Consider the following 21,882-nt stretch of genomic DNA (forward strand, 5'->3'; position numbering starts at 1 on the left):
AAATGCACCGATTCGTTCTTCACATCAGCTTTTCAGTTTCCAGGGAGGGGCAAGGCTGAAAAGTCAGAGAGCTAGCAGCTCACCCGAGCCTTTGGAGCAGGATTCTCACTGGGGAAGAGCAGTTATGTCTCCTGTGGTTTGTGTGCCACCACCAGTCAGTCCTGTATGCTCTCGGCATTCCCCGGAGTCACCTGCAGGCAGTTCTCCTGAAGGTTTCTGATTCTTGATGCCTGTGCAGGCAGCATCCAGGGCAGGCCAGGCTGCCAGGGAGTTAAAGAGCCATGGTGGGTCCTCAACAAATAAAGGTGGAAGTTAACAAATAAATATCCCCACTTTGTTACCCCTCAATGGGGCTATTCTGTGGTGTGTTCCACACAGTCTCTCAGAGGGCCCTGTGGGACTGAGCCCCAGGTCCCCACGGTGGTAGCCGGCCCACTAGGGCACCCTAGAGTGACTTTCCTCCCTTCCCTGTTAAGTTTCTCACTTCCCTTTGTAACCGAACGCCACTCAGGTTCTTGTCCTGTCTTATTACCCAATTGAAATAAGATGGACACTGACTGCAACGGAAACAGAAAGTGGCAAGTTTATTGTCTGCGCATACAAGGAGCGCATGGGGTCTAGTGACCTGAAGGCCAGGTGCTGGCTGACTAAGGTGGCTGGGGAGATTTTTGTTTCCAATGGCATCAGGGGGTTGGGTTTGGTACCTGGAATTTTCTGCCTTTAACCCTCCCGTGCCTATATTTGGGGGTGGGGGGGTCAGTTGAAGGATGTGATTTCAAACTCTGCATGCTTCAAGGTGTAACTAGGGCTAATCAGTGGCGGAGCCACTACCTGCTGCAACTTAGTGCTCAAAACAAGCTTGTGGTTAGCAAGATGAAGACGGGGGGAAGGGGTGTTGATTGGGGTTTTCAATATGGCTGAGCAGCCTGTTTCAATCCCCCCTTTTTGTTGTAGGTTTCTCAATCTTGGGAAACAGGGCGCCGTGTCTCTCTAGCTGCTTCTGGTTGGATGGGGGCGTAGAGGTCTAAGGGTTAGAAAAGTGGAGCTTTTGTGTTGTCTGAGTTAAAGTGTTTTATCTCTCTTGTACCTATAAAAAAAAAAAACCTATAGTGGCCCTTTATTAGGCTGTTGTCTCCCTTCTTGATAGGGGGATGGGTCGAAATTTCTGGGCAACCATCATTTGGAGCCGGAACTTTTGAATCACTTGAAATGACTCTATTCTTCAGGGGAGAAGGCATCAACTCATTAAGGCATACACCAAGACACATAAGCTTATCTAGAGAGAGAAACAACACAAGCAAAGGTTAAAATAGAAATTAGTAAAATGGCTAGAGCAAAAACAATTCTTAATACTTTTATAGTACTTATTGTATGATACTGATTTACCGGTCTTTGTTTCATCTCTTGAATAGCCACTTAAGTCTTTTCACTGGTACATATTTTTTAAAAAAGCAAAAGTGGGAAGTAGACAAGCATGTTGTTAGAGTCATGTCTTTTCAAGTCTTAAGAATATTAAAAAAAGGGTGTAAAATGAGCAAAGCCATTGAAAGCTTCACCTTTTCACAAATTGGCTAGAACCTGTGATCTTATATTCTGAATTGCTTTTTTAATGACCATTGGTACAGGTTTCAGTAACGACAGTCAGGAGGATCTTCGTTGGTCCAACAAATTTCTATTTACTAGGTGTTAATAGAAAAAGATAGGGGTGGAAAGTCTTTTGTGTTCTGGCTTATGTGAAAGTTTCTCTACAAGACCTTTTCTAAGATGATTCTATTGTTTTTATATCTCAGAGCCCAGTTGATGTGTCCTTGTGAGTCCAGCTCTAGCTGGGTCACATTCTCTATGCTCAAGGACACGTAATAATGACTCAAATATTATTTCTTAAATCATTTCTTCTTTTTGGCTGGAGATCGGAGATACCACATAGATGATCAATACTGGGACTTAGTCAAGCTCCTATAGTCACCATGGCAGGTTCTTTAAACTCACGGTGCTGGTTTTCCACCGGGATCTTAAGAGGGAAGTTCTCATCAATTGTATTGTTGAAGTGAGCAGACTCAATGTACATCAACACTTCAGCCCGAGGCCTTCTTTTGTGTTTTAGGTGTGTAAGAAAATAGGATAAATTTTTATTATGCCTAATACTACCAGGATGTAGACTAAGAATATTACTTGTAGTAGTACAAATAAATCTGGTGTTTGCAAGGGTGTTACAGTGTGTGACCAAGTAGCTTGTTATTCAATGTTATGTATATCTTGTTCTATTTCTCTTGTGTTATTTATCTAAATGTAACAAGAGGTATTTGCTATAGTACACATTACACTTTCTTGGACTAATAAATAAAAATTTAAGGCTATTTTGTTATCTCATGTCACCTTGACTTAATGAGGTAGAGATTACTGCTGCATTTCTGTCACTAGCAACATCACTATGTCTGTTATTTGTCACATAGTGATTGATAAATTTCCTAAAAAGATTTTTCTAATTTAAATATATTGTAAGTAGGAATTAAATTTACTAAACATACCTTGAGTGTTGGACTAATGGGCTTTTTTCTGACTCTCATTTTATAAAGGATGACAAATTAACATTACCTTTCTAGTATTTACTAGGACTATCTAAAGATAATCTTAAAGTTTTCAAAGTGTTTTCATTGCCCAGATTAGCTAGGAATCTAAACAAGAGATTGTCTATGTAAATTTACTATTAGTTGGAAAGGGATCATCTAAATTTGTTTAGTTGAATCTACCACACAAAAACATATCATCTATAAAGCACACAAAGTTTGTCTAGAGAAAACAGAAGGCATAGAAAAATTTATATATGACAAACAAGTTTCTGTTAAAGAATACATGATTAGTAAGATAATACAGGATGGACTTCTCCTGTTGGAGCTCTCTAGTTAATCTGTCTAAAACATATTAAGTGTTTTCCCTGAGGGCAAGCTGTGTCTCTTTGGTTTACTTATTAAGTCATGGGTCACTTTCTCAAAAGCAGAAGTGGAATTTAAGACAAAATGGAGTCTGAGTCATGAGGTTGAGTGGAACTGCCCCATAGAGTTTCCAAGGAGCCCCTGGTGGATTCAGACTGCCCACCTTTTGGTTAGCAGCTGTAGCACTTAACCACTATACCCACCAGGGTTTCCATTTTAAGCCTGTATACCATAAAACATAACAAATTGAAATAAAGTTGCTTTAAATATTCCAAGTTTTCACTTTTACTATTTCTCATTTTTTTTTTCCAATCTAATTTTAGCCCTTAAAGATATCATCAACTGGCTTTGGAAATCACAAAGTCTCAGTTTAATTGACCAATTCATTGATATGGATATAACGTTTACATCTCTGGCTAGGGTTGGAAACATTTTTCTAGGCCAATTTGAGTGTGTCATTCTGATTTTTATTTGACTTTGGTGGCTGACGGTTGGGGGCTGAGGAGGCCTGATTTTGTCCCACCCTACCTACCTTTTAAATCCAGGTAGAAGACAAGATTAGGTCCTCCTGATTCATTTCCATATGTTTAAGTGCACCTAGGCATTTTGAAAGGCAAAACTATTTCTTTCTCTTTATCTCAGAGTAAACTTGGCAGGTCAGTTCTATTAGCCAAGAGATTTTTAACCCTATACTTCTTTCAGTTTTTGAAGCTTTCCGTTTAGCGTAATAGGAATTTATTTGTCTCACGCACTGCAACCAAGAGTTTTCTCAGCTCTGGGAGAGAACCTCTTTTCAAAATCTTAACACTGTGCCCAGGGTGTTCTCTGTATTGTGATTCAGATCCCAGTCTAGACTGAAAATCTGTTTTCGTCATGTATCTCTCTCTCTTTTTTGTTTTTTTTTTAAGAAAAAAAAAAAAACTTTAAGGCCACGGAGGGACTCTCAAGCTTATTTTCTTGGGCTATGCTCAAACTGAGACCTACATCTACAACCCACAGCTGGGGTTGGTAATTCTTGGGATTACAATCTTCTCAGGGGTGAACAAAGAAACCCACCCTTTTCTACATGGAAAGAAAGAGGGAATAAAACATGGAGAGCAAAAGAGCAGAGTGGATACTAAGATGAGAAAGAGGAGAAGAATGTTCCGAAACACAGCAGAGGGACTTGAACCCCCCAAATCACCAGTGGGGCGAGGGCCCCTTAATTAGGCTAGAGTGGGTCCTAGTGGGCCACAACCCCTATTTCCCTCGTTATGGGGTCTGGTTTTAGGATTGCGCTTGGCTACCCTCTTTTTGCCTAATTCCCCGAGACCAGTGGAACAACCTGGTCAAGCCCGCTTACCTGAAGTTAGAGGCCTCTCCGGTTCAGTTTCTGTTCCGGAGCTGAGGTGGGGACACGGCGGACTTTGTCCTGAGCGGGATCGCGGCAGCCGCCCAAGACTCCTTACCGATCAAACGAGATCTGGGCGCGCCTGAAGGGGTATCAGGGGTCCGGATACTCACCGCCAGGATTTTGCAGTCAGCCATCCGGGCAGAGTCGCCAGAATTTGTAACCTAAGGCCACTCGGGTTCTTGTCCTGTCTTATTAGCCGATTGAAATTAGATGGAACTGATTGCAACGGAAACAGAAAGTAGCAAGTTTACTGTCTGCGCATAGAAGGAGCTCATGGGGTCTAGTGACCTTAAGGCCACGTGCTCGCTGACTAAGGGGGCTGGGGACCTTTTTGTTTCCAATGGCATCAGGGGATTGGGTTTGGTACCCGGAATTTTCTGCCTTTAGCCCTCCCGTGCCTATATTTGGGGCGGGGGGGGGCGGTCAGTTGAAGGATGTGATTTCGATCTGTGCCTGCTTCAAGGTGTAACCAGGGCTAGTCAGTGGATGGACCCACTACCTGCTGCAACTTCCTGCTCAAAACAAGCTTGTGGTTAGCAAGACAAAGAGGGGGGAAGGGGTGTTGACTGGGGTTTTCAATATGGCTCAGCAGCCTGTTTCACCTTCACTATGCTTTTTAGGATGAAGTCCCAAATAAATTACTGGCACCCAAATTTCGGCCTCAACGTCCTCTTTTTGGGGAGCCCAAACTAAGTCAGCTTGGTTGTTTTAACTGGGCCAACTCAGGGACTTCAACGACTGGATTTTAGGTTATCTTTTGTCCGTCGCTTTCATGTAACTTGAGCTTTTACGTCCTGAACCTTCAGCCTTGTTTGGTAAAACAAGACAAATGTGTGGCCTTCCTTAACTTGTGAATTCCTGCTCATTCTTTAAGTCTATTTTCTTTTAAGTTTTTCTGAACCCTCCAGGAATGACTGATCTCTCCCTTTTCTTTGTCCCCAACATTCCTTTGCCCTGGATGCTTGTATAAGGACATTTCAGCGGAGTTTAGTCATCCCACTGTGCTAGCTTTTGGTGCTGGTGGGTGACATAAAAAGATGGAGTGGGGGGCGGGGAATAACCTTATTATCTCAAGGTACTTAAAACTTGATGTGGAAGCAGAAAGTCACAAACACATTTTTATTACTTGCGTGTCTTAATCCTGCACTAAGTTCACAAAGAGAACAAAGGGGGGAGTACACATAGACTGTCTCTCCCTTTCCTTCCTCTGAACTTTCTCCCTCCTTCTCCCTCCACAGGTCGTTAATTCTTCGGCTTTCATTTGTAATTTAAAATTCATTAAAATCGTTACATGTTCTTCCTATCGTTTTAAAATTTACTTTTAGATTGCACCATCAATACATAAATCTTTTTTATTCTGCATTTACTCCCAACATCTCTTCAACCTAGCCATTCCTCAGTAGTCCTTCACCTACACCTAGAGCTACCCCAGTGCCATCGAGTCGATCCTCACTCATGGCGATCCTATGGGACACAGCAGAACTGCCGCACAGGGTTTCCAAGTCTGTAACCTTTAAGGAAGCAGACTGCCACATATTTCTCCAGGGGGGCTGCTGGTGGACTCAGCCACCCACCACTCGGTTGCACTTTAGCCACTGCACCGCCAGAGCTCCTTAACCTAGAACTACTCCAGTAGAAATATAATTTTGTAAAGGTGACCCAGACAGCTGTTGGGAGCTAGTGGAATGAGGAAGCCCTAAACCAAGAACTCCTTATCTACCTCCTGGACCTCCTGGGACCAAGGAAACTCCAGCTCAGGACACCCCGCGCCCAGCCCCACCTGCCACAATAAACCGAGGAAAGACTCTGCGAGAACTTTCGACTGAAATTTGCAATGGTCGTTATTTGGATTACCTAGGCAAGGCATGAAGGAGCCCTGGTGGAGCACTGGTTAAGCGCTCGGCTGCTAACCAAGGTAGCAGTCTGTTTCCTAAAGGATTATATAGCCTTGGAAACCTTATGGGGGCAGTTCTACTCTGTCCTATAGGGTCGCTATGAGTTAGAATCGATTTGACGCCAATGGGTTTGAGTTTTTTTTTTTTTTTTTTTTTTGCGGGAAGGCATCCTTCGTGATACTATGAAAAGACTACTCCAAGTGAGACCGGAATTCCCAACCTGATATCTCCGTAGGTTCACAACCTGACATCTCTGGAGGTTGCAATCTAAATCGATAGCGCCTCTAGAGCGCGCCAACTACAGGGCCTTTCAGCACACCGGTTTCGCGCCAGGTGTGTCTCCACTCAGCGGGGATTTGATGTCACAGACATTCGCCCTGCAGAGCAGTGTGACTGAGAGTGAAATAAATGAACCAGACTCAACAGGTCTTCATCTATATACTTCCGCAAATATTTCTCCAAAACTCTCCCTCAGTAAAAAGGAAAGAAGAAACAAAACTGAAAGTCGTGGCCCAGAGCGAGTTACTGAGACCTCCCAGCTGGCACTGGGGAGGGAAATGCAAGACCCAGCAGAAGCCAAACTCCCGGTTTCAGGTTATATCCCGGCTGAGTTTAAATTGATGGAAAAACAGACGGATAGAGCGGAGCAGCAGCCGCGAACAGCCGATACGTTGGACAGTAGTCGAGCTCTTAACCACTGCGCCACAGCCTTCTGCTGAGCAGAGCCCAGGTAACGCCGATTGGCGGAACCTGAAAGTGATGCTGCTCTGGGGGAACCAGAGCGCCATCTAGTGGAATGCGACGGGTTGGAACTGCGTGCTGCGAGGAGCTTCTGTGAGGCTCGCGTGCCTGAAAGGGGAAAGGGCAGGGCCTTGGCAGGACCGGTTCCAGGATTTACCCTGCAGCACTGTTGGAACCCCGGGGGCACAGTGGTTAAGAGCTCTGCTACTAACTATAAAGTCAGTAGTTCGAATCCTCCGGCCGCTACTTGGAAATCTTAAGAGGCAGTCTTATAGAGTTGGTAACAGTCAGAATCTACTTGATGGCAACAGGTTTGGTTCTCACTTTTAATACAGAATAATGAAAACAAGGAAATTTTGATACATTAAAGGCGCAAATACTTAACTCTGGGATAAAGTTTCAGAATGACTATTTGAGAAGAAAGCCTTACGCTTTGTCCCTTTCATCTCCTGCCTCCTATCACCGTTCACTCCCATCTAGATCTCATCACCTCACCCAAGGTATAGGCAGGTAGTTAAAGAGTGGACCTAGAAGGGACAGAGGGGGGTGATGAGGACCAGTCCCGGGTCTGGCCTGAGCCCAGAACTCACTATTGCTCAAAGCCTAATCTCATTTTGAAGCCTAATTTTGAACCTTATTTCTCAGCTTTTCAGAGCAGAGTGTCTCTATTTCTGATATCACAGCAGTTTACAGCTAGGCCTTGGTGTTCTCCTGTTGAACAAAAACAATTTCACAGAACATCAGCCTTAGACAAAGGCACTCTGTCCGTGATGAATCAAGACCAAAAGATGAACACTTAGTTGAGATATAACTGATACACAGAAGCTGCACATATTTAAAGCATAGAGTGTAATAAGGCTTGTCATTTGGATACATCCATGAAACCATCACCACCAGCAGGACAACGAACACATTCACCAAACCTCCAAGGTTCCTTGTCACCCTTTGTAATCTGTGCATCCCAACCCCTGTCCATCCCCAGAGCAACCACTGGTCTGTTTTCTGTCATTATAGATTAATCTGCATTTAGTAGAGTTTTATGTACACGGTATCAGGTGGTATGCACTCTTTTGTGTGGCTTCTTTCATCAGTGAAATTATTTTGAGACTCATCCATATTGTTGTGTGTGTCAATAGTTTATTCCTCTTTTTCTGAGACTTATTGCACTGTATGGATATGCCACATTTCCTCTATTCTTTCGCCTGTTGATGAATATTTGAACTGTTTGCCATCTTTGGCTACCACAAATAAAGCTGCTTTGAACATCCATGTGCAGGTCTTTGTAGGACATAGGCTTTCTTTTTTCTTGGGTAAATACCTAGGAGTAGGATGACTGGAACACATAGCAGATGTATGTTGACTTTTTAAGAAACCACAAACTGTTTTCCAAAGTGCTGGCAACACTTTACATCCCAGCAGTAGTCTCTGAGAGTTCCCATTGCCCCACATTCTCACCAGCACTTGGTGTGTCCATCATTTTAAACTGAAATGTCTTCTTGGGTGAAGTATCTAAATCTATTGCCCACCCTCCCCCCTCCTTGAATTACTTGTTTTATTATTGAGTTATTAGAGTTCTTAATATTTTCCAGATGGAAGTCCGGATATATGCCTTGCAATTTTCTGTCAGTATCTTGTTTTTTTATTCCTTTATAAACTCTAAACAGTGTTTCTTGAAAAAGCAAAGTTTTAAATTTCCTAAATATGCTTTATTTTTTAGAGCAGTTTTAGGTTTACAGAAAAATTGTGCAGAAAGTACAGAGTTCCCATGTGCCCCTCATGCCACCCCTGCAGTGTTTCTTATTCTCACCACCTTGCATTAGTGTGGTACATTTACTACTATTGAACCAATATTGATACCTCATTAACTAAGTCCATAGTTTATACTAGAGTTCACTCTCTGTGTTATACAGTCCGGTGGGTTTTCATAAATGCATAATGTCCTGTGTCCATCATTACGGTATCATGCAGAATAGTTTCACTGCTCTTAAAATGCCCTGTGCCTCACCTACTTATCCCTCACCCCCCACTCTGACCCCCTGGCAACCACTGATCTTTTTACTTTCTCTATAGTTTTGACTTTTCCAGAATGTCATGTAGTTGGAATTGTATCGTATATAGCTTTTTCAGATTGGCTTCCTTCACTTAGCAATATGCATTTAAGGTTTCCTCTGTTTTTTTTTCTGTCTTTTTGTAGCTTGATAGCTCATTTCTTTTTATCACTGTATTCATTGTATGAATGTACCACAGTTTGCTTATCCATTCACCTGTTGAAAGGCATCTTGGTTGCTTCCATATTGGGGGCAATTATGAATAAAGCTGCTATAAACTTTCATTTACAGGTTTTTGTGTGGACATACGTATTCAATTCATTTGGGTAAATATCTAGGAGTATGAGCGCTGGCTTCTATGATAAGCTGATGTTTAGCTTTGTAAGAAACTGCTAGACCTTCTTCCAAAGTGGCCGTACCATTTGGCATTCCACCAGCAACGAATCAGAGTCCCTCTTGCTCCACATCCTCTGCAGCATTTGGTGTGGTCAGTGTTTTGGATTTCAGCCATTTTAATAGGTGTGTAGGAGTCCCCAGGTAGTGCAAACAGTTAAACTGCTCGGCTACTAACTGAAAGGTTGGAGGTTCGAGTCCACCCAGAGGCATCTTGAAAGAAAGGCCTGACAATCCACTTCCAAAACATCACACAGAGAAAACCCTGTGGAGCACACTTCTACCCTGACACACATGGGGTCGCCCTGAGTCTGAAGGGACTTCAGCAACCAGTACTGGTAATAGGTATGTAGTGGAATCTCACTGTTGTTTTAATTGCAATTCCCAAATGATATAAGATATTGAGCATCTTTTCACATGTTCATTTGCCATCTGTATATCTTCTTTGGTAAGGTGTCTGTTTAGATCTTTTGCCCATTTTTTAAACTGGGTTGTTCTCTTATTGAATTTTAAGAGCTCTTTGTATATCTTGGTTACAGGTTCGGTATCAGATATGTGTTTTGCAAATATCTTCTCAGTCTGTGGCTTGTCTTTTCTTTCTCTTAATTAAGGACCATCAGTTTTTTGTTTTTGTTTTTCTCACAGAAATTGACATATATTCCAGGTGTGGGTTTTCCTTTCCTGCCCAAAGGCCTCAGACAGCACCACTATCCAGAGGCTTACAGAGAGCCTGGTCCCAGGAGTGGAATCCTACACAACAGAGCAGCTAACCAGGGGACACACTTCACAGTAAAGTGCAAGAGTGGGTCATGACCACAAGATCCACTGGTCAGATCGCACACTCCAGCCCAGAAGTGACATACAACATTTTCGACTTAACTCATTTGGTCAGAAGTAGTTAGATGACTCCACACAACCACGCAGAGGATAGTACATAAAAAGGTAAGTTGGAAATATTGTGGGAGTGCTTAATACTATCACAAAGAATATTTAATACATGTAAAAAGCATGCCGGGAAAAATCAACTGGCTTCAAAGAGTAGTCTCCCTGCATTGTCGCCATTCTCAGTAATGGGGAAGGGTTGGAAAGTATCTCATTTACCGGTAACTCAGCCTGTTTCTCAATCGCATTTTCAGAATGATTTCAAAAAGATATGTTATTTTACTTCTGACAAATCAGCATAACATCTCCAAGCAAAAGGAATGTATTAAGGTAAGTCGGTGTTTTATATTTTCTTGCACAATTTAGAAGAGGGATGTTGAAAAAAACAAAAACAAAAAAAGTACTGGCTACAGTAAATCCTTTTTCATATTTTTATGCGTCCCTGAAATGTGTAAGCCGATTCTGCCGTAAATAACGTACTTAACAACGGTCATCAATACCTTATTTTCGGCTCCACGGTTGCTAGTGCAGAGAAACTGATTCGGGGACCCATAGACCACGGTGTAAGTTCGGCGGAGGGATGGCGCTCCAAGTGTATCTCGTGGCGGGCCGTTGGCGCCACCTGGTGGTCACCTGTGCGGCCTTTCCCAGCTGCGCGGGCCGCAGCCGCCAGTGCACGGGGACCGAGAAGACTCGGAAGGCGATGAGCGCTCGTATTCTTGCAACCTCTTCCAGAACCCTCTGAGGGTTTATTTGCTTTCCCAGGACCAGCAGGGGCGAGAAGTGGGCTCTCCAGCTGGCCGACGGCAGGAGGATCGCGCTTGTTCGATTCGTCCTCCAGCTCGAGGGCGACCCCCCAAAAGCCCGGGGTGATTACTTTGCTTACTCGAGGCGGCAAGGGTGAGAATTGGACGCCCGAGTGGGCCAGGTGCAGCAGGAAGAAAGCCTCGCAGGAATCCAGGGTGCGGGTTGATCCGCGGCCTCCTTAAACCACAGATTGGGCGGCTGCGCCACCCGGTGGTCGCCAGTGCACATTGCAGCCTTTGCCGCCTTGCGCGGGGGCTGCTGGGAAGAGAGGGGAGGCGCGGAAGTGTGCGCGCTGGGCCGTGGCATTTGGGGACATGTGGGCTAGGAGGCCGGTCACCTGGGTTGGGGAGATCGCTGCACAGCCGTCCGGCGGGAGTCACTAATTCTCGGCCTGCCAGGCAGATACATATGACACTTTCCCCCACCCCGACCTCCCCGCTGGTTCCATCATGATCAGAGCCAGAAAGGGTCTGTGGCCGGCAGAGCCAGCGGATTGGCGGGCGGGGAGCCCTGAGGCTGTTCAAGGACTGTCCCAAAGAGTGTATTCAGGAACCACCGAGCTTCACCCACAAGAGTACAAGGCCTATCCTGTGGTGGCAGTAGTTTCCAGGGCTGAGATCAAGGCCCCTGAACGGAGCTGATGGGACATGTAGCTAGTAGGGAGGAAGGTGGGTGTTTTATTGGCCCCAGACTCAGCAAGGTCAATCCCTAGGGCCTGTTGGACCTAGGGGGGGTTTCTCTTGGGAAGGTCCGGGGCCCATTCTGTAACCTTCAGGACCTTCAGGCCTGAGAATTAGGGGTTCTTTCTTAGAATTGTCTCGAAGGCAGTGAGTGAGTTTTCTTACCTTCCAGGCTTAGTAGGGAGAGCCCTAAACTCTTTGGAGGACCACAGGGGCTTTTCCTAGGAGAGCCCACTTCTATTCTGGAACACCCAGAACTTCTTAGTCTGAGGAGGACAGAAGTGGGTCGACAGGTTTGGGGTAGAACAGGAAGATTAGAGTTGACTCAGATCTTTCCTGGCTCCCTAAATCGGTAGGGACAAACCCCAGTGCCTTCTGGATTTAGGAAACTTCTCCCAGGAGGGGCCAAGGATTAGCCAGACCTATCAAGGTTCTCCATCTGAGAACCAGACTGAATGGAAGCATAGCTGGCAGCTCTCTGGGAGGGGTTTTGGTGGATTTGACAGTCTTCACTGCCAAATTCTTTGGATGCTTCCTTCTCATTCAATAATTTCCCAGTAGAATCCTTCAATATTGCAACTCAAGGCTTGAGTTAGAGTTTTGTTCCACATTTTTCTCCAGCTCTGTCTGGGACCCTCTATTGTGATGCCTGTCAGACCGGTCAGTGGTGGTAGCTGGGCACCATCTAGGTGTACTGGACTCAATCTGGCAGAGGTCATGGTCCATTCTTTAGTTTTCTTCATTCTTCCTTGCTCTCAAAGGGGTGAAACCAGTGGAGTATCTTAGATAGCTGCTCTCAGGCTTTTAAGACCCCAGACACTATTCACCAAGGTAGAATGTAGAACAAATTATTTATAAACTATGTTATGCCAATTGAGCTAGATGTTCCCCAAGACCATGGTCCCCACAGCCCTCAGCCCAGTAATTCATTCCCTCAGGGAGTTTGCATGTGTCTGTGGAGCTTCCATGACCTTTTCTTGTACTGGTTGTGCTGGCTTCCCCAGTGTTGTGCACTGTCTTAACCTTAACCACTTATCTATAGTCTATTTAGTGTTTTTCCATCCCTGTCCCTCCCCTCCCTTGTAACCATCAAAGATTGTTTCTTTTTGTATGTAAATCTCTCCATGAGTTTTTAAAGTAGCGGTCTCATATAATATTTGTCATTTTGTGACTGACTTATTTCACTCAGCATAATGCCCTCCAGATTGATCCACGTTGTGGGATGCTTCGAAGATTCATCATTGTCCTTTATCATTGCGTAGTACTCCATTGTGTGTATGTACCATAGTTTGTCTATCCATTTATCTGTTGATGGGCATCTAGGTTGTTTCCATCTTTTTGCTTTTATGAACAACGCTGCAATGAACATTGGTGTGCATATGTCTATTCATGTGATGGCTCTTATTTCTCTAGGATGTATTCCTAGGAGTGATATTTCTAGCTTTCTAAGGCTTTCCAAAATGGTTGTACCGTTTTGCATTCCCACCAGCAGTGCATAAGAGTTCCAATATCCCCTCAACCTCTCCAACATTTGTCATTTTCTGTTTTTTTATTTTGTGCCAGTAACTGGGTGAGATGGTATCTCATTGTGCTTTTGATTTGCATTTCTCTAATGGCTGGTGATCATGAGCATTTTCCCATGTGTCTGTAAGCCACTTGAGTGTCTTCTTTGGTGAAGTGTCTGTTCATTTCCTTTGCCCATTTTTTAATTGGATTATTCGTCTTTTTGTTGTAGAGGTGTTGGATTTTCCTGTAGATTTGAGAGGTTAGACCTTTGTCAGATTTGTCATAGCCAAATATTTTTTTCCCAGTCTGTAGGTTCTCTTTTTAACTCTTTTGGTGAAATCTTTTGATGAGCATAAGTGTTTAATTTTTAGAAGATCCCATTATCTAGCTTATCTTCTGGAGTTTGTGTGTTGTTAGTTATGGTTTGTATCCTGTTAATGCCATGTATTAGGGCCTCTAGCATTGATCCTATTTTTTAGTCTATGAACTTCATAGTTTTTGGTTTTATATTTAGGCCTTTGATCCATTTGGATTAGTTTTTGTGTATGGTGTGAGGTGTGGGTCCTGATTCATTTTTGTGTGTGTGTGTGGCTGGACGTCCAGTTTTGCCAGCACCATTTCTTAAAAAGACTGCCTTTTCCCCATTTGATGGTCTTTGGGCCCTGTTCGAAGATCAGGTGACTGTAGGTGGATGGATTTACATCTGGGTTCTCAATTTTGTTCCATTGGTCTATGTATCTGTCATCGTACCAGTACCAGGCTGTTTTGACTACCATAGCTGTGTGGTAGGTTCTGAGTCAGGTAGTGTGAATCTTCCTACTTTATTCTTCTTCCTCAGTAGTGCTTTACTTATCCAGGCCTCTCCCCTTTCCATATAAAGTCAATGATTAGTTTTTCTATCTCTTTAAAGAATGTTGTTAGTATTTGGGTTGGGATTGCATTGTACTTGTAAATTGCTTTGAGTAGAATTGTCATTTTCACAATGTTGAGTGTACCTATCCATGAGCATAGTATGTTTTTCCATTTATGTAGATTTCTTTTGGTTTCTTGCAGTAGTGTTCTGTAGTTTTCTTTGCATAGGTCTCTTACATCACTGGTTAGATTTATTCCTAAGTATTTTATTTGGGGGGGGCTATTATAAGTGGCATTTTTTTCCTGATTTCATTGTTCTCTTTATCGGTGTATATGAATCCAACTGATTTTTGTATGTTTATCTTGTATCCTACTACTCTGTGGAATCTTTCTATTAGTTCCAGTAGTTTTTTCTTGGAGTCTTTTGGGTTTCTATGTATAGTATCATATCATCTGCAAATAGGGACAGTTTGACTTCTTTATTACCAATTTGAATGTCCTTTCTTTTTCTTGCATTATTGCTCTATCTAGGACTTCCAGCGCAATGTTAAATAGGAGTGGTGATAAAGGGCATCCTTGTCTTGTTCCTCTTCTCAAGGGGGATGTTTTCAGCCTCTCTCCATTAAGTATGATGTTGGCTGTTGGTTTTGAAAGATGCCTTTTATTACGTTAAGGAATTGCCTTTGTATACCTATTTTATTGAGAGTTTTTTTTTTTTTTTTTTAATCAGGAATGGGTATTGGACTTTATTGAATGGACTTTATTTCTGTGGTGGATTACATTGATTTTCTAATGTTGAACCATCCTAGCATACTTGGTATGAATCCTACTTGGTGGTGGTGTATTATTATTATTTGTTGTGATGCTAAATTCTACTGGCTAGGATTTTGTTGAGAATTTTTGCATCTATATCCATGAGAAATATTGGGCTGTAATTTTCTTTCTTTCTTTCTTTCTTTTGTGGTGTCTTTGCCTGGTTTCAGTATCAGAGTTATGCTGGCTTCATAGAAAGAATTTGCAAGTGTCCCTTCCTTTTCTATGTTCTGAAATAGTTTGAGTAGCACAGGTGTAAGCTTTTCTCTGAATGTTTGATAGAATTCTCCAGTAAAGCCATCTGGGCCAGGGATTTTTTTTGTTGTTGTTGGGAGTCTTTTTTTTTTTTTTTTTTTTTTTGCCTTTTCAATATCTTCTCTTGTTATGGGTCTGTTCAGATTTTCAAAATCATTTTGTGTTAGTTTAGGAAGGTAGTGTGTTTCTAGAAATTTGTCCATTTTCTCTGGGTTTTCAAATTTGCTGGATTATAGTTTTTCATAATACTCTGTTACGATCCTTTGTATTTCAGTTGGGTCTGTTGTAATGTTCCACATTTCATTTCTTATTTGGATTATTTGTGTCCTTTCCTGTTTTTCTTTTGTCAGTTTGGCCAGTGGTTTGTCAATTTTGTTGATCCTTTCAAAGAACCAACTTTTGGTTTTGTTGATTCTTTTTTTTTTTTTTTTTTTCCTCTATTTCATTTATTTCTGCTCTGATCCTTATTCTTTCCTTTCTTCTGGTGGCTTCCATTCCATTTTTGATGACTTCTAATTTTCCTAGATTTATACTTTGTACATCCCATGTTCAGAATTTAATGGATGTTTGCAGCTGTTATTTCTCATTTTGAGTCATGCCACATCAGCAAATGAAAATCCCAAATGCTTTATTCCATCCATGTCATTAAGGTTGACTCTACTTTGAGGAGGCTGCTCTTCCTCAGTCATCTTTTTGAGTGTCTTCCAACCTGAGAGGCTCATCTTCTGGCAAAATATCAGACAATGTTCAGTTGTTATTTATAAGGTTCTCACTGGCCAATTAAAAAAAAAAGTGTGTGTATGTATGTGCTTTAAGTGAAAGTTTATAAATCAAATCACTTTCTCATACACAAATTTATATACACCTTGCTATATACTCCTAGTTGCTCTCCCCTGAGACAGCACACTCCTTCTCTCCACCCTCTATTTCCGTGTCCATTCATCCAGCTTCTGTCCCCCTATGCCTCATCTCCCCTCCAGACAGGAGCTACCCACACAGCCTCATGTGTCTACTTGATCCAAGAAGCTCACTCATGAGTATCTCACCAGTATCATTCTTCATCCTATAGTCCAGTCCAAGCCCTGTCTGAAGAGTTGGCTTTGGGAATGGTTCCTGTCTTGGGCTAACAGAAGGTCTGGGGACCATGACCTCCAGGGTCCTTCTAGTCTCAGTCAGACCATTAAGTCTGGTCTTTTTACAAGAATTTGAGGTCTGCATCCCACTGCTCTCCTGCTCCCTCAGGCACTCTCTGTTGTGTTCCCTGTCAGGGCAGTCATCGGTTGTAGCCGGGTACCATCTAGTTCTTCTGGTCTCAGGCTGATGTAGGCTCTGATTTATATGGCCCTTTCTGTCTCTTGGACACTGGCCAATTCTTTTTAGAAGTTAGTTGCCCCATCCTTCTTCCTAGTTTATATTAGTCTGGAAGCTCTGCTGCAAACTGTCCACCGTGGGTGACCCTGCTGGCATTTGAAATACTGGTGACATAGCTTCCAGCATCACACTTTAGGACTCATCATAATATTTTGTGTTTGGGGCTCTTTTTTCTTATAATTTCAAGAAAAGAAACATTGGACTTCATAGAAACATGACACTTGACTGTCTGTCATCAGACCTGATAGGGTAGTCTGGTGTAGTTCTATGGAGAAATTTGAGAAACATTGTGTGATTTGATTATATAATGGGAAAATGCCTCAGTGCTTTAAAATATACTTCCAAAGGCTGATGAAATTGGCTCATTTCATTGCTTTGCTTTGTATTATGTTGTCAAAAAGCACATTACACAATATAAAGAATTGTAAAGAAATTTATTAGGGCTGATTAAGAATTTGAGTCAGAAAGCTGCTAACCCAAGTTGAAAGTGCTCCATTGAGTTGGGTTTTTCAGGGTGATCATGTACAAGTTCCTCAGAACTTTAAACAAATTTTTGATTGGTTGATATTTACCTCAGGTTAATAAGTCTTACAAGAGTGCAGTATGTGCTCAAAAATCATCCAATGTCTAAACAGAAACCTTGACAAACAGTTACAAGACAAAAACCTGTGAGTCATGATCATAACCCTTTGGAGTCTTGGGAACAAAACATTTTCATTAATCTTTGATTATATCCTGAAAGAATAGGTTTGGAATGAAGGTACAGAATTAATGATCAAAGGAACCAGCCACTTTGATTTCAGTAACTCTGAGTAACTTAGGGATGGAATTTTAAGCTCTTCCTTACAATATTGAAGCCCTGGTGGTGCAGTGGTTAAGAGCTACAGCTGCTAACCAAAAGGTCTGCTGTTTGAATCCACCAGACGTTCCTTGGAAATCCTACAGGGCAGTTCTACTCTGCCATTTAGGGTCACTATGAGTCAGAACTGACTCAACGACAATGGGTTTGGTTTGGTTTCTCACAATATCATAATAAACTATTATGTAGGCTTCATTTCTTTGTTACCAGGACAAGCCATAATTTCTCTGAAACTCAATTTCCTTTTTTGTTAAGTGAGGAAAATAACATCTCAGAGTTGTGGGAATAAAATGAGATTGTGTACATAAAAGAACTTTCAAATACTGGATGGTGCTCTATATATGTAAGGCATTATTAAGAAACCACCCCAGGAGAGGGTAACAGCTGTTTACATTAGTTACACTTTTGCAAGATATTTTATTTAGAGCAGGAGACTGCTGGTGTCCATGGAGACACTCAAAGATACTAATTAAGTCAACATGTTTTGACACTGTCTTGATTTTTCAGGAAATTTCCTCAAAGTCACTTTTATTTTGACTTCAGTAGAAAGATGATAATTCATACTGCCATCAAGATGCTTCTTGAAGCATATGATAAAGGTTACCACAAGCATGCAATTACAAGTTTTATATTAAATAGTACAATATATTAAATATTACAATTTTTCAACATTCTAGCTTTTTTGGCCCAATCAAGATGAGACACTATCTTTATAAATAAGACTGCTTACTGCTTCTTGAAAAAAGCCAGTGAGATATCAGTAAGTTTTACATAAGCATTGTTTTATGACGTGCAATTTTCAGAACGATACTTCAAAGCATATGAAATAATTAAAAGGCAAAGAATAATTCTTTGTAAAGAATATTAAACACTTAAGCATCAGAAAACACTATTGAAGAAAACATGTTAGCAACTCAGTAGTCAATGAATAATTTATACGCTTTGAAACTTTAGCTTTTAATCTGGTTGATAAGCACTTTACTATTTACACTATATTGGTAAGCACTTTACACTGTTGTAAAGATGAAATAAATATTTCTGACCTTATTATTCCTTGATTTAGAAGGGTTTCATCTACAGGACCTAACTGACCGTTAATGTAGGAGGTGAAGAAGAGGAAACCGTATCCCGGAAGGTAAAAGCCAAAGGTGAAAGGCTCTAATACACAAGTTGGTACCGGTTGAAAACAGTACAAGATAAAATGGCTTTGGCGGTGTTCAGAAGTCAGGTCACTTACGCTCACTTTTTGGTTCCTTTAACTACACAGTGGCAGGCTGTAAATAAATGTTAGCTATGATATTTTTAAACCACACAGACAAAAAAGCAGCAAACCAAACCCGTCGAGCCGATTCTGACTCATGGTGAGTCTAAGCAGAGCTGCCCCGTAGGGTTTCGAAGGAGTGGCAGATGGACTCGGACTCTAGCAGCCAACATTTACGGTTAGTAGCCAAGGTCTTAACCACTGCGCCGCCTGGGTTCCACAGGATAGCGGTTACAGTAACCGGTAACTTGAAACATGGAAACCTGGTATCTAGACAGGTATGCTTGTATCCGGAAGGAGCCTGTTAAAATATAAATACCGAGCGTGCAAAAACACTTTATAAATTGCATTTACAAACGTTACATTCATTTAAAGGAACATGTCTGAAAAAAGTAAAACTGTGATCAGTAAGAGTGAAGAAAAGTAGCAAAAGGGGAAGGAAGTCAGGAAAGAAAATATTAGCATAACAATCTTCTCCCAATCAGAGTCTAGCTTTTTTGGCCCAATCAAGATGAGACACTATCCTTATAAATAAGGCTGCTTAGGCGTCTTGAAAAAAGCCAGTGAGATATCATGGCCCGTACTAAGCAGACTGCCCGCAAGTCGACCGGGGGCAAGGCCCCGCGGAAGCAGCTGGCCACCAAGGCCGCCCGCAAGAGCGCGCCGGCCACGGGCGGCGTGAAGAAGCCGCACCGCTACCGGCCGGGCACCGTGGCCCTGCGGGAGATCCGGCGCTACCAGAAGTCCACCGAGCTGCTGATCCGCAAGCTGCCGTTCCAGCGGCTGGTGCGCGAGATCGCGCAGGACTTCAAGACGGACCTGCGCTTCCAGAGCTCGGCCGTGATGGCGCTGCAGGAGGCGAGCGAGGCCTACCTGGTGGGGCTGTTTGAAGACACGAACCTGTGCGCCATCCACGCCAAGCGCGTGACCATCATGCCCAAGGACATCCAGCTGGCCCGCCGCATCCGCGGGGAGCGGGCTTAAGGCATGCATCTTTAAGTAGGCAATCTAAAGGCTCTTTTCAGAGCCACCCACATTTTCATCAAGAGCAGCTGTACCAGTGTTTCAGCTGATGTTGGTTTACCCGTCTTAGTCTTCAAGGGTTTAGGCCAGAGGGATTAAGGGAGACAGGCGGTCGCACGTGGCGGCTAGTGAAGCCATGAAACCAGAACGCGTGGTGCTTTGTCGACTGGCAGACGCTAGAGGGAGCAGTAAAGGCATAGTCTAGGCAGTTCCTGCCAAGTCCGCCTTTTACTTTGCGCTCTGGCTTGTGGGCATTTAAAGTCCAGATCGCCAGTCTTCAATAATAAGGGGAAAACATGCAAAAAGATGGAATCTACATAAGCAGTCGTCTATAACACGTTGCAAGATGCTCCTACAAGGTGCACTCTGAATATAAAAGTTAACACTGTTTGAAAACAAACATCCTGTGTGGTAACTGTTGGGATGGGAATCTGGGTCAGATGAGAGGTGAAATCGTCTTGCTCCAAGTAGTTCAACCCGATTTAAACTCAGGAAAAGAATGGGGGCAGGAGATACTGCGATGGGTCCTGAATGTGTAAGATCCGACCGGATGGACATGGGTGGAGGCAAGTTCCTTTAAAATACTATGAAACCTCTCTTGGTTCGCGTTGGAAAGTGTTACAAATCTTGTTTCAGAGTATCTCCCTCATTGTTTAATATAGGCGGTGCAAACCGGAGTTGGAATTGATTTCCTTTGTTTCCTTACGTGTGGGCTGAGGTATTATTGTTCTCCCCTCCCCTCCCCCCGCCAAAAAATTCCACAAAGTATATAGGTGTAAACGATGCAGAAATACGTTAACTTGTCTTTAGTTGGCGCTGCAGATCTTCCTTATACAGCTCTCCAACTGAAAGTGCAAACCAACTCACACACACAGAAAAATCCCAAACAGGTGAAACTACCTCTCTACGTAATTTACTGGTTAGGGTGAAATTGAACCTTTTGATTGGCTATTAAGGCTTTTGTTCTAAGGACCACTAAGGAAGAGCAAGCCGAAGGCTGTGTACGTGAACTCCACCCCTCTATGACGACACTATTGTAAATTAGCCAATAAAAACGCAGCACTGTGGTGAGTCCTTATTTGCATACAGGCTCTATAAGTAACGCAGCCGCAGCTAGTTCTCAAAGACTCCAGATTGCGTTTTCTGGGTGGTGGTAGTTTTCACGCAGAAATGCCGGATCCTGCGAAGTCGGCGCCAGCTCCTAAGAAGGGCTCCAAGAAGGCTGTTACGAAGGTGCAGAAAAAGGATGGTAAGAAACGCAAGCGCAGCCGTAAGGAAAGTTACTCCGTTTACGTGTACAAGGTGCTGAAGCAGGTCCACCCGGACACCGGCATCTCGTCCAAGGCCATGGGCATCATGAACTCCTTCGTCAACGACATCTTCGAGCGCATCGCCGGGGAAGCGTCCCGCCTGGCGCATTACAACAAACGCTCGACCATCACGTCCCGGGAGATCCAGACGGCCGTGCGCCTGCTGCTGCCCGGCGAGCTGGCCAAGCACGCCGTGTCCGAGGGCACCAAGGCCGTCACCAAGTACACCAGCTCCAAGTAAGGGCATGCAAGAGGTGGACTGGATCTGCTATTTTCCCCCTAAAGGCTCTTTTCAGAGCCGCTTAAGTTATCTCAAGAAAGCGGCTGTTAACATTTTGAGGTGTGTTTTGCTTTTTGTTATGTGAGCTGGAGCTATAATAAACACTGCTCTGGCTATTAATATTGGGAGCATTATACTGTCTGGTGGTGTCATCTACTGGTACGAGTCAGCTCTAGTAAATAACGCAAGGTGGGAGTTACTTTCCCTAACGTACAGGTGGAAGGTTCTTGGTTCCCTAACTTTTCCTTCACTCTTAATGTTTAGTTAATCGTTTATCCTCAGCGTAAGTCTTCAGGTGTCGGAAAACGTCAGCACGTAAATATCTTTAAATCTCCTTGGTCTACCTGTAAATCCTGATCTGGCCACCTTCCCCCAACTTCCTCTAGCTCAGTGATTTCTAATCCTGGCGGGAGATAGTTTCCCCTACTACCATGGGCTGTTTAGTAGTGTTTTGAGACATTCTTTTGGTTGTCACGACTTGCTGGTGGCTAGGGATGCTACTAAACCCCATGTAATGTGTGAGACAACCCCCCAGCAAAGTTTTTTTTTTTTTTTTATAATTCCTGGGAGAACTCCCATC

General features: G+C 43.1%; 2 protein-coding genes and 1 long non-coding RNA gene across 3 annotated transcripts; 2 read left to right on the plus strand and 1 right to left on the minus strand.

The window, feature by feature from the left end:
• Positions 1-565: 565 nt before the first annotated feature.
• On the minus strand, positions 566-6,593 carry LOC126073541 (uncharacterized). The gene is made up of 2 exons (XR_007516775.1): positions 4,276-6,593; positions 566-1,276 (listed from the first exon to the last, which is right to left on the minus strand). It is a non-coding gene; the product is annotated as an uncharacterized LOC126073541 (long non-coding RNA).
• Positions 6,594-19,260: 12,667 nt separating this feature from the next.
• On the plus strand, positions 19,261-19,728 carry LOC126073535 (histone H3). The gene has a single exon (XM_049880306.1). The coding sequence runs from the start codon at positions 19,263-19,265 to the stop codon at positions 19,671-19,673; it is 411 nt and encodes a 136-aa protein (XP_049736263.1). The 5' UTR covers positions 19,261-19,262; the 3' UTR covers positions 19,674-19,728.
• A 1,084-nt stretch (positions 19,729-20,812) lies between these two features.
• LOC126073539 (histone H2B type 2-F) lies at positions 20,813-21,436 on the plus strand. The gene has a single exon (XM_049880310.1). It carries the CDS (start codon positions 20,883-20,885, stop codon positions 21,261-21,263), a length of 381 nt encoding a protein of 126 aa, XP_049736267.1. The 5' UTR covers positions 20,813-20,882; the 3' UTR covers positions 21,264-21,436.
• Positions 21,437-21,882: the final 446 nt, after the last annotated feature.

Source organism: Elephas maximus, chromosome 3 (assembly GCF_024166365.1).
Source record: "Elephas maximus indicus isolate mEleMax1 chromosome 3, mEleMax1 primary haplotype, whole genome shotgun sequence".
In the NCBI taxonomy this organism is placed as follows: Eukaryota; Metazoa; Chordata; class Mammalia; order Proboscidea; family Elephantidae; genus Elephas; species Elephas maximus.

Excerpts from the sequence above, each read along its gene's own strand:
- LOC126073535 (XM_049880306.1), top strand. The coding sequence starts at position 19,263 with ATGGCCCGTACTAAGCAGACTGCCCGCAAGTCGACCGGGGGCAAGGCC.
- LOC126073539 (XM_049880310.1), top strand. The coding sequence starts at position 20,883 with ATGCCGGATCCTGCGAAGTCGGCGCCAGCTCCTAAGAAGGGCTCCAAG.